Genomic DNA, 12,424 nt, shown 5'->3' on the forward strand with positions numbered 1-12,424 from the left:
GTAGTTGTGTTTAGGGAGTTTGCCTAACTATAATTGGACAAGCCTATTCATAACATTACTCTTATTAATTGAATTATTCTCTAATTTATCAAGTATACAAGGTATACACTTTCAAGGAATAATACATTGATTAAAATCAAATCAAATCAAATATTTTTTAACATTAAAATTTTTTTGAAAATTTGAAATGAGAAAAATTTTAATACCCTTTTGTCTCTAAATATTTGTCTCACTTTAAATTTTATAAAAATTAAGATAAATTTTTTAATTTTGATATATTTTATATTAAAATTTTAAATCTTTTATCACAAAGATGTTTAATACTTTTTAATAATAAAAAAAATTAACAAAATCATAAACCAAATCCTAATGTTTTTGCATTAATTAAAAATTACTACTAGTTGAAACCCGACGGTCTTAATCCGGTTTATCGGGTGACCGCCACGCTAGCTTACGGGTCACGGGTCACCCCCTTTCCTCCGTTACTTCCACTTTCACCAAAGAAGACTTGGAAATCTCATTTCCGCACTCTTTTTCCAATACAATAAACAAACTGTATAAAACCCGTTTCCAAACACACTCTCTCTTTCACTTCCTTTCTTCCCGACACGCTTAACTTTCTTTGCATCTTGCCTCTCTTCACTCCAAGGTAATTTTCTCTTACCGCTTTATTTTTATTTATTTAAATAATTTGCTTTCTATTGAATTAGTTTTTCAGTTTTCTAATTTCATGTTCTTATTTAATTTCATTAATTTTCAGCTTTTGTTTTGATCTGAAAATATCTGTTTAATCTTCACTGAATGCTGGTTTGAATTTTTTGTTTGGAATATTATTTCGCTAATTTTTTCCCCAGATTTTATTGTTTTAGAGATTAAGTGTTTTCAATTTCTTCTATCTGTGTATTTGTTGGGCGTTTCCGTTGATCTTGTCTGTAGGCAATTTGAGGTTTTATTCTGTTTTTCTCTTCCCTGACCCAATTCAAAATTTGAAAACCGTAGTTTGATTGATCTTAATGTCGGGTTTTTTCTTTTGGTGATGATTTTTGCTGAATTATTATTTTTTATTTATGTAGATTTATGAAGGATTAATTTGGTATAATTATAACTTAAGTCCTTGTGGAATGTCTAGTAGTATTAGGGTAAACTCTGCTAGATTTTTGTCTCACTTTTGTTGCTTTATTATACTTGAAATCCTACTAAACAGAGAAACTGAACTGGACGCTGAGGAGCAGTAGGAGTAAACAAAGTAAAGGAAGAGGAAAAGATGCATTCATTTGGGTACAGATTAAATGCTCTGCTAACATTTGCTGTGACAATTCTGGCACTAATGTGCGCCATGGGGTCTCTCTCAGACAACCTCAACACTCCCTCTCCCTCTGCAGAAATCCAGGTCCATTTTTACTCACATACTCGTATCTGGATGCATGTTCAGATCGATGATTCGTTCTCTTTTATATAAACCCTTTGGATTGTTTCATTTTTTTTTTAATCTCTGATTTTTGCTTTGTTGTGTTTGACTGTAGATTATGAACATTAATTGGTTCCAGAAGCAGCCGCAGGGGAATGATGAGGTAATGTACCTTTCCTTTTTCACTTAACATTATATATTTGGGTGGCTAATTTGTGAAATTCTGTTTGGGGCTAGATTGGAGGGTCTATTATGGACTGCAAAGAGCTTTATAAATTTCTTTATTAATCCCATTTCATTATCTTTCATTTGGAAATTGTTCTTTCGTGTCACTTGTTAAATTGTGTTTGGTATAGGAACTGCTTGATTGTTTATATTTTATCCCCTCCCACCACCTCCCCCCTACTCTTCAATCTGTTCGTTGAGTTCATATTCTCTTATTTTTCAGCTATACTTAGGCCTTTATCCTTCATCCCTGATTACTTAACTACTATTAGTTTTGGGTCAATTCTAAGTAAATGCTTTTGACTTATGTAGGTCAGCTTGACAATGAACATATCAGCTGATTTGCAGTCATTGTTTACATGGAACACGAAACAGGTTTTTCTACTTCATAGATCTTTATATTTTCTTTGGTTAGAAATTTATGTAATTTGCTTCTTCCATTGTACATATGATTGGTGCATGAGATAATATTTTTCGACAATGGACTTTGAGAAGAACTTTCATTCTGATTCTATTTGGATGCTTTCTTCTTTTTATTTTCTTTTATTTTTTATGTAATTTAAAAGTTCTTATTTATACTTGAACAATTCTATTTTTGATGGGGTGGTGATATTCTTAGGCTTCCCTTTTTGCAGTCAGTTGCTCTTTTGTCATAATCATTCATCATTTGAAGCTGATTTTAAATATCATCACAGGTCTTCATATTTGTAGCAGCTGAGTACGAAACCCCAAAGAATTCGTTGAATCAGGTAAGGTTGAATGTCTCTGGTTATTACCTGTTTGAGCTGTCTCTGACTCAGATCACAATATCTGAGGCTGAGGCCGTTTCTTTTTGGGTGTTAGTAGAAAATATGTTCACTAATTAATCTTTTTTGACACGGTATCTTATAGGTATCACTTTGGGATGCCATAATACCCGCCAAAGAGCATGCAAAGTTTTGGATCCACACCTCAAACAAATATCGTTTTGTTGATCAGGTATGCCCATTAAGATGAAGTAGCTTGTTATTGTTCATCTAGATTTGCACAAATTAATTAGGGCTTTCATGCAACTGAGAATTGATTGTCTCTTTTCCTTGATCTTTTCTTATCTAGGGAAACAATCTCCGTGGCAAAAAATTCAACTTGACATTGCATTGGCATGTTATGCCTAAGACTGGAAAGATGTTTGCCGACAAATTAGTCATGACGGGTTATAGTTTGCCAGAGGAATATAGATAAGGTTTTTCTTGGGTGTATTTTTTTGGGGTTGCTGTAACTTTAGCCTTCCCAATATGCCGGATGTTATAGCTCAGCTGTATCAGAGAACTTGAGATGTAGCCTCTCCTCTATATGGGGACATTAAAGCTCAGTTGAATTAAGATAGTTTGAAACATTGACACTTCATGTTTGAGACAGTGAGGAAATGACTATTTCTCAACCTTTTAAAACACCTTGGCTTTTTGGTTGCTAAACCTTTGGATTCTAAGGCCTGAATTGAAATTAATTTTGCATTTAAGATGCATTGTTCTTTTGACTAAATCCAGAACCCACAACCAGAAATTCTATAGTTCCAGAGACAGGTGAAGTAATAGATAAACGATGGGTATTTTTGCTTTGAAAAGTAAATAGATAAGGTATTTTATTGACAAATATTGATAGGTACGGGATTGTGAAAAGTTTATAAGCATGAGTACTGTACGTCTTATCTGGTTGGACTTTTGGAAAGCAATAGTTTCGTGACAAAGTACTAGAGCATATTTAATCTAAATTTGACTTATATCAATATTTTCACAAAGAGGTCCGTAGAGGTCAATAAGATGATCATGGATTATCGTTGGATTGGATGAAAGAGAATGTCACATTTTAAAAGAAGTATAAGATTTTTTATATTAATAAATAAATCTCTTTATCAAGATAAAGTTATTTGTTGGGTAAACATCGTTGGCGAAAATTTGAAATGAAAATAGAAGATAAAAATGTATACCTGCTATGATTTGATTAAATTTCTTTAGAACAGTTGTTTTACAAAAATGAATTTGCTTGTGAGTGTCTCCTAATTACAATCAAATGAATTCAATAAAAGAATGATGACAGACAGACAGACAGACAGACAGAGCTCATTTGAAGAGCTCGCTCCCCAGTGTTACTGCACCAATCTCCTCTCCCAACTCCAAATGCAAACGACCAATCTCTTTCTCCTGAATCCGTTCTAGGTCTTGGACGATTCTTTTCATGGATGGTCTTCTAGGACTAATATCCAAGCACTGTAATGCCAACTCCACCACCTGTTTTGCACCGCTCATTGATTTGTCCCCTAAGGTCTCATCAACAAACTCGACAAGATTGTTGTTCTCCATGGCCTTCAAAACAAATCAAAAGAGGTTTCTGTAAGAATGTAATGACAGAACAATGTTATTGCTTGACAATGTTGCTGTCGGTAATGCAGACCTGCATTATCAAACTTGGTTCTGGGTTTGACTGATCTCTGCAATGTGCTTCGCGTCCACTAGCCAACTCCAGCAAGAAGACCCCAAAGCTGTAAACATCGCTTTGCACTGAAAATTTCTGTGATGAATACAACCTTCAGAAAAAGAAGAGGGAGATGAAACTGGGACCCAAGTATAGGAAGTCTTTCGAGTTCAAAACATCCATACAAAACGAATTTCATCAAGTATGCAATGGGTTTTCAAAGAAGGGATTGTTTGCATACTCTGGGTCAAGAAAGCAGTCAATGGCTGAAGATGATGCGTGAAGACGATCCTCCGATACCAACTTGGACAACCCATAATTAGAAACCTTGGCTGTAAAGTTTTCACCTAGAAGAACATTGCTACTTTTGAAATGCATGTGCAGGAGAGGAGGAGCCAAACTGTGAAGATATTCAAGTCCTGGTCCAAATAAAAAGTGGGGTTGAGAAAGCCAATAGTCATAGCTTTTGCATGAGAGAAAGAAAGTGGGGTTGCAGCATTAAAGCTGGTGAATGCACACCTTTGGCTGCACCTAGAGCAATTAATAACCTCTGCCTCATGTTTAGTTTTCCAGTAGGTGAACCTTCACTATCTGGAAAAAGGAACAGGGAAAAAAAGAAACAACAGTTGCACCTCAGGATTAATTCTTGCATAGTGAAAAATGATGATTCATGAATATATATATATATATATATATATATATGAAAGAAACATTACCATATAGGTGATTTCCAACATTTCCATTAGGGATATAATCATAGACAAGAAACTGCTGGTGGCTATTACCACAGTAACCAACAAGCTTGACAAGATGCTTGTGGTTTACTTGAGCTATTTGCTTTACCTGCATTACAACCCAGAGAAGAACAACCATGAGTTCTGCCACTGGCCTTGTTTCTTAGATACTAAGAAAGATCATTTCTGGGTTTAGTACATACACTGTGATTTTGATACTATCTTTAGATATATAGTACTTGGTTTTTACTTTGTTGGTTTGAAATTTATGAATATGTTACCATCCTCCCCTTGAGATAATGACATCGACAGGTTATTGGATGCAGTTTGTTTTGGTTTATCTTCTTTCTTCTTGAGATTCAGTTACTTCACTGATATTCTTTCCTAGCTAATCTTAACCTGATTCCAGGATTATAAAGCTGGAAATTGAACATCTTTAAGGCTCTCCAGCATCAGTATGGCATAGATAATTTTACCTCATGAAGAAAACAATGATTCCGGGTGTTTAAGCATCTTTTGATGGCAACAATAGCTCCATCTTGAAGTAGTCCTTTATAGACTAAACCAAATCGACCTTCACCAATGATATTACTTTGACTGAAGTTCTGAGTAGCATGTTCCAGCTCTGACATTGTTAGTTGCCTTAAATTTTGAGGAGATGGAGCACCAGCATAGTGCGAAGTGTTAACTCTTCCCAACTCAACTGCTCAGAAAGAGAGGGGGGAAACTTTGTTATTAAAATGTACCTTATATTTCAGAAAGAAGCATGTTACATACCGCATCCAGGCCAGATAACCTGGATGACGAATTCGTGGTCATCATTTTGCAGAAGCATGCTAGTTCAAGATCCTTAAAGGCAGCTAATTGTGGTAACACGAGGGAATGATTCTGTTTCTACTGTTTGATAACTGTGAGTATGTTCTTCTATGATGCAATATTAATTCACTAAAAAAGTTTGGAAACTTCTGAGCCTCATATATTCTGCATCGATGCCAAGAAGATTGACATACCAGTAGGAGATGGCATGGAAGATGCTGTCTCAGATGTTCTCCTCATGAGTCTTTTAACACGCATCAAGCAGATATACACAAGCACCAGAATGATCACCACAAGCAGAGCAGCACTAGCACCACCAATTATGGCAGCAATTGTCTGTTTTCTTGGTTTCTTATCACCTGCTTGCAAAGGTGTGAGTGTTGGAACACCATTTTCCCCATCAACTGAAGCTGCAATCCTTCTGTTTCTTGATTTAGAGAGCTTCTCTTGGGATTGAATTGGAGAGTTCGAGGGGATGAAATTTGGAGCAAAAGAGAAGAACTGAATTAATCTACTTGGAAGATAGATGTAAGAGATTCCAGGAATCCTGAGCAAGAATAGGATCTCGGGATAATTATTACAAATATTTTAGTTTAAGCACCGATGAAATGAGGAAACAGTTTGTCATAACTTGATGCAGTCTTTAGATTCTTAGATGAAACTAAATTTTCTTCTAATTGTATCAAACCACAGAAGAAAGAACAAAGAGTTGAAACATGGCTACCACCATCAAAAAACAATTCAGGTGCTCAACCAGGCAGCACCAAAGAAAATAAAGTGTTATGTTGCTACTAATATGAAAGCTGGCACTATCTAGGGCCTCTGAAACCATTCCTAGTATTTGTGAAGAAAACTAATTACACATGTTGCAACAATATCTGTAGTTGATTTGTATGCATGCAGACATGAGAGCATTTCCATGATAGAGACAATCAGCAAATGGAGACGGATTTTCTCCAGTGCTTGCTTGAGACCTGGTGTCTTAATCCATCCTATTATCATCTTCATGTCTGTTCATTCTTGTTGTATTGTACTACTTGTGCTTGTTTGCCGCAATATACATGGTTAGAAAGCATCCTATTAAGTTCTGCATTCTAACATGTTCTGATATATCACCATCAAAGTGACAGAAATTCCAAAGGAAATGCATAACACAAATGAGCATGCATGTGGGAAAGTGGGCATTTATGTGTCTATATAAGCAGGACGAAGAAAGGGAGCTTACAGGGAAACAACATTCACATCTTCTGGTTGATAACAATTGACATACGCCCATGTCCTCAGGCAGGGAAACCTCCCAAATCTACTACTGGTTTGTTGAGGACTAGGAGCTGTGCTCTTGCAAATGAGTAAACCGTCAGCTGCCACAAACAAACAATCAAGTATCTTTCAATCTCAATCTTCATGGTGTCTCATTATGGTCAAAAAAAAAAAAAGACAATATTAAGAATGAGTCAAGGGACTCTGGCATATCCATTCCAGCCAAATTACTAACTCAAGCATCTTTTGGCACTTAGATGTTATAAGTGCAAAATGCAATAATCAAAGAATCATTGGCAATTCAAGCAAATGAAGAGTTTGGAGGTCCTAATCTCTCAGCTACAGTTTTCAAGTTCATGGCTAGTTAAAAACTGCTATTCTGAAAGAAAACAAAGAAAGCTTACTGTGGAGCTTGTAACTTAGACAGTTGGGTTCCAAAAGTTGAACCAGTAAAAGCAGTGGCAGCCGCTGCCACCAGAACAAGAGCATTGTCAACAGTCACCAAACATTTTCTGGCTACCCTAACCAAATCACATCAAATTCTTAGAAGCAATCCCTCAACCCTTGAAATATATAAACCTATTGTCACTTCTTCTATCAGTTGAGGATTTAGAGTTACATCATTGAGAACAAAACTTTAGCAACAGGTTCATATTAGTAAAACATTTCTGGATATAACAGGAGTTCCTGAGTAACCATGCAACAACCCTCAGAAAAGGAGCTTTTTCTTATCACAAAATTGTAGAAAAAGACAGATAAACCTTCAATCAAAAGTAACCAGATGAATAAAGGACATTCATAAGAAAATGAACAGTCTTGTTGGAATGGAAGATAGGAAGCTTCAGCAAGAGTAAATAAATGGTAATAGAGGTACTTATCTGCATGGTGACAAGAGGTAGGGTACTCATTAGCACAAATTTCTATGTTACTTTCTGGTAATTCAAACTATGTATATCAGTGAGCTGGATGGGTACTAGAAAAAGCTACTCATTTGGGAGTTTTGCATCAAAAATGTCTGATTGAACAATAATGCTTCTCTTTATTGAAATTCCAGCTAAGCGAGTAAAAAGAGCAGTTGCAGAAGGGCAAAACAAATGCTGTCGTTATTGAAGTGGACAGATATAGTTATCTCTGGTTTTTGTTAACCGGCCAACAATGTTCATGCCTGTATCTCTCCATTCGGCATGACAAATCCCAAAAGATTCCCTGAGAGAATCTAAAAAAGTGGTCAACTGTCAGCCAAGAAAAATGCTTGCCAGACCAGACCAGACCATCCTCAGAAATGAATATAACCTCTTAATACTGATCTCTCCAAGCTACATAATCTAATGATTTCCAGCTAAATCTTCAAAAGATTTATGGGTTTTCTTTGAAGAAAACAATACCATACGCCAAAAGCATAAAGACAGGATGTAGACAAAAAAGTTACACGTCTGATTCTCAGCACTCTGTGGATAAAGAAACGAAAAGCACTTTGCATTTTTCCAGTTTAACCAGGGAATTTAAAATTCCCAGCAACTGATTCTGGACAAAGCAAGAGCAACTAAGAAAGTGATGAATTACAGTGACATAACATTTTCCATTGAAGCTGTTTTGCAGGAATCTGTTCCAAGGTGAAGTTACCATTGACAGAATGTCTATACCAATAACGCAAAGTACCCAGTAACACCCAGGAGCAGAAAACGATTATAGAATACGTACCATTTAAAGCTGTCCATGCCCTGCAGACAGAGTTATCAAGTCAAGAACAAAAGCTTCTTTAGTACAGCTAACTTTTTACGGTTCCCTGAGGCCTCCTTTTGTAGGTATGCATTGAAGAAATCGAAGACTTCCAATAAGCAGCAAAGAACAGAAGCACACCATATAATTAATTGTCTCACACAAATCTTTCTAAGTAGGACCCAGATGTTCCTATGAGGCACAAAACAACTGTTGGTCTACTTCCAAAGGGCAGTTGGGGATTTAAACTTATAAAGACAGATAAATCACTAGTCAAAATTTCACTTCCAAGTTAATCTCCTTTTTCATGTACAACATCTCACTTTTTGATTTCCCCTCGAAACTTTTTTAACAGTACTAGAGTGAGTGCAGACTAGAGAGCATATTTTGTCTTTGTGTCTGAGGGAGGAACATGGGAAAGACGTTGTAAAACTTGTCCAGTTGTTGGCAAGGGTAGGGTACCCTACAGTTATACTGTTATGACAATGGAAACTATAAATTTCATTTTTCCCTCCTTCCAGGGTTTAGATGATAAGTCCTAATCAGGAGGGTTTGGGGACACATGGTTGGAATGAGCAGCTGAAATGAGAGAGGGACCATTGTTTCAATAGTTTGCAGCTTGCAACAATATTTGCAGGTACAGCAGCTGAGACAATCACATGAGGGAAAATGTGATGGGGGCGCTGACAGCTGCTCACATGCAATGCAAGCACACCCTTCCTTCGCCATTACAGTTCTTTTTATGGAGGGAGGGAGGGAGCGAGGGGGGTCCATGTAAACTCCTCCACCAACCCTTTTCTTTTCCAAACATGGCCATCACCCATCAGGCCATGGCTTCATTCTAGTATTCAATGGAAAATTACCCAAAATTGAACACCTGATTTCCTCCAAAGAAGATGGATCAAACGGGTAAAGTTGTTGATCTTGTCATGTTGGTAATGCCGATTGTTCTACACTAGGATGGGTAAGAGTCAAAGACAAATCAAAGATATGTAGAATGTGGAGGAAGGAGGTCCGTGGAGGCAAACTATTATCTGCCTCATTTTACCCTATGCATGTATTTTAAGGACCTTATAACTTTATAAGTTCATGTACTTTGTTTGAGTTTATAACATAATAATTGATGCATGATTCGTTATTTTAAATTTAAATTTTTTATTTTTTTAAAATTAAAAAAATGATTAAATATTTTATTTAAATGGTAATTACATGTTAAGTTCGAAATAAAAATTTTAAGTTTGAAATCTCATTTTTCAACTTAATTCTTATAATTTGTTATTTATTTTTATTTAAATGGGTCTATTGGGCCTTAGGGCATTTCATTTTGGGCCTCAGTAGTCCAAATTCAGAGCATATCATCGTCATTTTATTTCCAAGTGCAATTGAAAGTAAAAAAATCCCCAAATCCGACGGTAAAACTCTGACCATGATCAGCGTTCTCGCTCAGGTTCAATAACAAATCGAATCCAAAAACCCTAATCCCTTGCTTGACTAATTTCTTCTTCTCCTTCTTCTTTTTAGTTTCTGATAGTTGATGGAAAATGCAGGAGCGGTTGCTTGGTGCTGCACTAGGAAGCGCGTTGACGGGGATCGTAGTATTCGAGCAACGAAAACGCATCTACGAATCTATTTCGGATCACCAATCTCAACTCGCTTCTCAATCTCAGGTCCCCTTTTTTCCATTTCCAGCGCTGAATTTTACATGTTTCGTTAGCTATCTGAACCCTAGAGAAATTGGTTAATGTTCGTAGTGTTACTGAGAAAAAAAATCAAGTGGTAAGCTTGTTCTTATAATTTGCTTGTTTATTTCCGAAAAGGAACTTTCATGATTACTCTGTTATGCCATTATTTCTATTTTATTGTATTTTTTATTATTAGTTTGGGTGAAAAAGAAACTTGTATGTGAACGATAATTGAAAGGTTTGAGGAATTTATAACCAATGAAGTCATGAGGGATAAGGCCATTGCTGCAATTTCTTTTCTTTTTTTTTTTTGCTATAAAAATGACTGTGAAGGTCATGGGGAATTCTTACACCAATCTTCTATGGCTTTTTAACTGATTAAGCTAATGCATCGCGGTTTCTGTAGAACAAGTAACCATGTTGTAGTTAATGCAGGTGAAAAGTGTTACGAATTCCTTGTGCTTTAGCTCTAGTGATAAACAATGGGAATAATTTGATAATGTTTAAGGAAAACTATTGACTTTGTCTTATATTTGGTTATCAAAAGGAATAAGGGGTAATGTCTTTCTTGTCCTTATCTTATAAGCTTCTTTTTTCTTTCTCCTTTATCTTCCAAGAATTGAAATTGAACAGGAGAGAACTTGTGAGGAATACAGAGTTGCTTGCTTTCTAGTATTAATCTTCTATGGGCTTTGATGTTGGAGATTGGGGCATGTTGTCATATTCTTCAAAATTTGAAGTTCAAAATCTACCTCTTAGTATCTGTCAATGCTTCAAAAAGTAATGATTGAACTTGGTGATTAGACTGCCCAGAATTCCCGGCTGCAGTTAGCATATGAAATTGAGCCATTTTGATATTATATTTAAACCAGTTTAATCATGTAAGTTTCTAGTGGTACAGACTTGTATCTTAAAACGCAAAGTTGAGTAATCTCATCTAGAATGTTATCAACAATCTAGTTAATTGTTTAATTAGAAGGGGAATGTATTGCCAAATATGTCTTATACACTTTTTAAAAATTGTGGAAACAACCAAATATCTTTAGCAATATTATCATCCAATTGAAGAACCATTTTCTTCGAACTCCTATCATGTAGATAATTTCTAATGAAGAAAAAATAGATAGAACCTTATGTTTAAGGTCATATGCCTTGTGATTTGAATAGATATTAGATCTATTCGTGTGCTTTTGCTGTATATCGCAAGTGGAATTATAGGAAGAAAGGAACATACTTATTTGAAACAAATGGTTAACCTCCCTGAAATGATGGATCTGTTATCCTAATATTGCTAAACAAGCAGACTTTGCTTTCACAAGTAAAATTTTGTTTTGTTTTCAGTGCTTAGTGTTTAAACTCTCATAGTTTTTCGTTGAACTTCTTCCAGATGAAAGAGCCCATATTTGGAAAGAAATCTCGCTCAGAGTTTGCACTTCTATGGAACAAAGCTGTGGACCATATATTTGTGCCAGTAATTGAGTCCATTAGTTCACGTGGATGGTAGAAGAATTGGAGTAATTTTACAATCAACTTCTGATGTGTCTATTTTTTTCATATTATTGCATGCAATGGCTTGCACTTAGTTCTATCTCTCTTAATCTTTTGAAAGGGAGCATGCACATCCCGGGGCTGTTCTATGTTGTAATACTTAACATATTATAATGGAAAATGCAATTTTCCTGGTATATCTTCATTTCTTCTCCTTCTTCCTAGGACTTCAATGTTTGAGGAGTAGATTGTTTTGTCTAAACTGTCAAACATTTGTTTCATCCCTGCCCCATGCTTGATACAATTTTATTCTTTACAAACATTTGATCATTAATTGGATCAAGAAGGTTGCTTCTCAGGGTTACTATGGTATATGCTGATTCTAGTTGGCCATATCTTCAATACTTTGTGGTAGATCTGTTTTCTTGGCAAATATTGTTTGAAGTAGATGATACTGGCTACTATTTAATTTTGTAAGAACTAGGTACCACCCCCTTTGAGGCAGTAAGCCGTACCGCCGCTGTCCTGGAACTTTGAATCTCACATATGATGATGCTGCTCTTCATCTCCCCTAATGCTACATTGTGTCAACTACCATCTGCCCGAGCTTTGTCCCATTGCCTATGCACTTGCAATAGTCT

General features: G+C 35.9%; 3 protein-coding genes across 7 annotated transcripts; 2 read left to right on the plus strand and 1 right to left on the minus strand.

Moving 5' to 3' along the window:
• The first annotated feature begins 489 nt into the window (after nucleotides 1-489).
• LOC18590871 (Signal peptidase subunit) lies at nucleotides 490-3,065 on the plus strand. Its single transcript, XM_007016670.3, has 7 exons — nucleotides 490-649; nucleotides 1,205-1,390; nucleotides 1,524-1,571; nucleotides 1,946-2,008; nucleotides 2,329-2,382; nucleotides 2,525-2,611; nucleotides 2,729-3,065. The coding sequence occupies exons 2-7, from the start codon at nucleotides 1,265-1,267 to the stop codon at nucleotides 2,852-2,854; spliced, it is 504 nt and encodes a 167-aa protein (XP_007016732.3). The 5' UTR covers nucleotides 490-649; nucleotides 1,205-1,264; the 3' UTR covers nucleotides 2,855-3,065.
• Nucleotides 3,066-3,599: 534 nt separating this feature from the next.
• On the minus strand, nucleotides 3,600-9,028 carry LOC18590872 (putative serine/threonine-protein kinase PBL28). Of its 5 annotated transcripts, none has more exons than XM_088809781.1 (10): nucleotides 8,596-9,028; nucleotides 7,299-7,415; nucleotides 6,860-6,995; nucleotides 5,829-6,181; nucleotides 5,295-5,521; nucleotides 4,801-4,927; nucleotides 4,604-4,675; nucleotides 4,326-4,503; nucleotides 4,064-4,196; nucleotides 3,600-3,975 (listed from the first exon to the last, which is right to left on the minus strand). In XM_088809781.1, exons 2-10 carry the CDS (start codon nucleotides 7,381-7,383, stop codon nucleotides 3,733-3,735), a joined length of 1,554 nt encoding a protein of 517 aa, XP_088665907.1. In that variant the 5' UTR covers nucleotides 7,384-7,415; nucleotides 8,596-9,028; the 3' UTR covers nucleotides 3,600-3,732. The 5 variants fall into 5 exon arrangements, with proteins under 5 accessions (XP_088665907.1, XP_017981994.2, XP_017981995.2 ...); XM_018126505.2 differs by having other exon boundaries at nucleotides 7,299-7,410; nucleotides 8,596-9,027; XM_018126506.2 differs by lacking the exon at nucleotides 7,299-7,415 and having other exon boundaries at nucleotides 5,829-6,075; nucleotides 8,596-9,023.
• A 943-nt stretch (nucleotides 9,029-9,971) lies between these two features.
• Nucleotides 9,972-11,980, plus strand: LOC18590873 (zinc finger, C3HC4 type family protein). Its single transcript, XM_007016675.3, has 3 exons — nucleotides 9,972-10,060; nucleotides 10,161-10,280; nucleotides 11,683-11,980. The coding sequence occupies exons 1-3, from the start codon at nucleotides 10,040-10,042 to the stop codon at nucleotides 11,797-11,799; spliced, it is 258 nt and encodes an 85-aa protein (XP_007016737.1). The 5' UTR covers nucleotides 9,972-10,039; the 3' UTR covers nucleotides 11,800-11,980.
• Nucleotides 11,981-12,424: the final 444 nt, after the last annotated feature.

This window comes from Theobroma cacao, chromosome 9 (genome assembly GCF_053813885.1).
Source record: "Theobroma cacao isolate CCN51 chromosome 9, ASM5381388v1, whole genome shotgun sequence".
In the NCBI taxonomy this organism is placed as follows: Eukaryota; Viridiplantae; Streptophyta; class Magnoliopsida; order Malvales; family Malvaceae; genus Theobroma; species Theobroma cacao.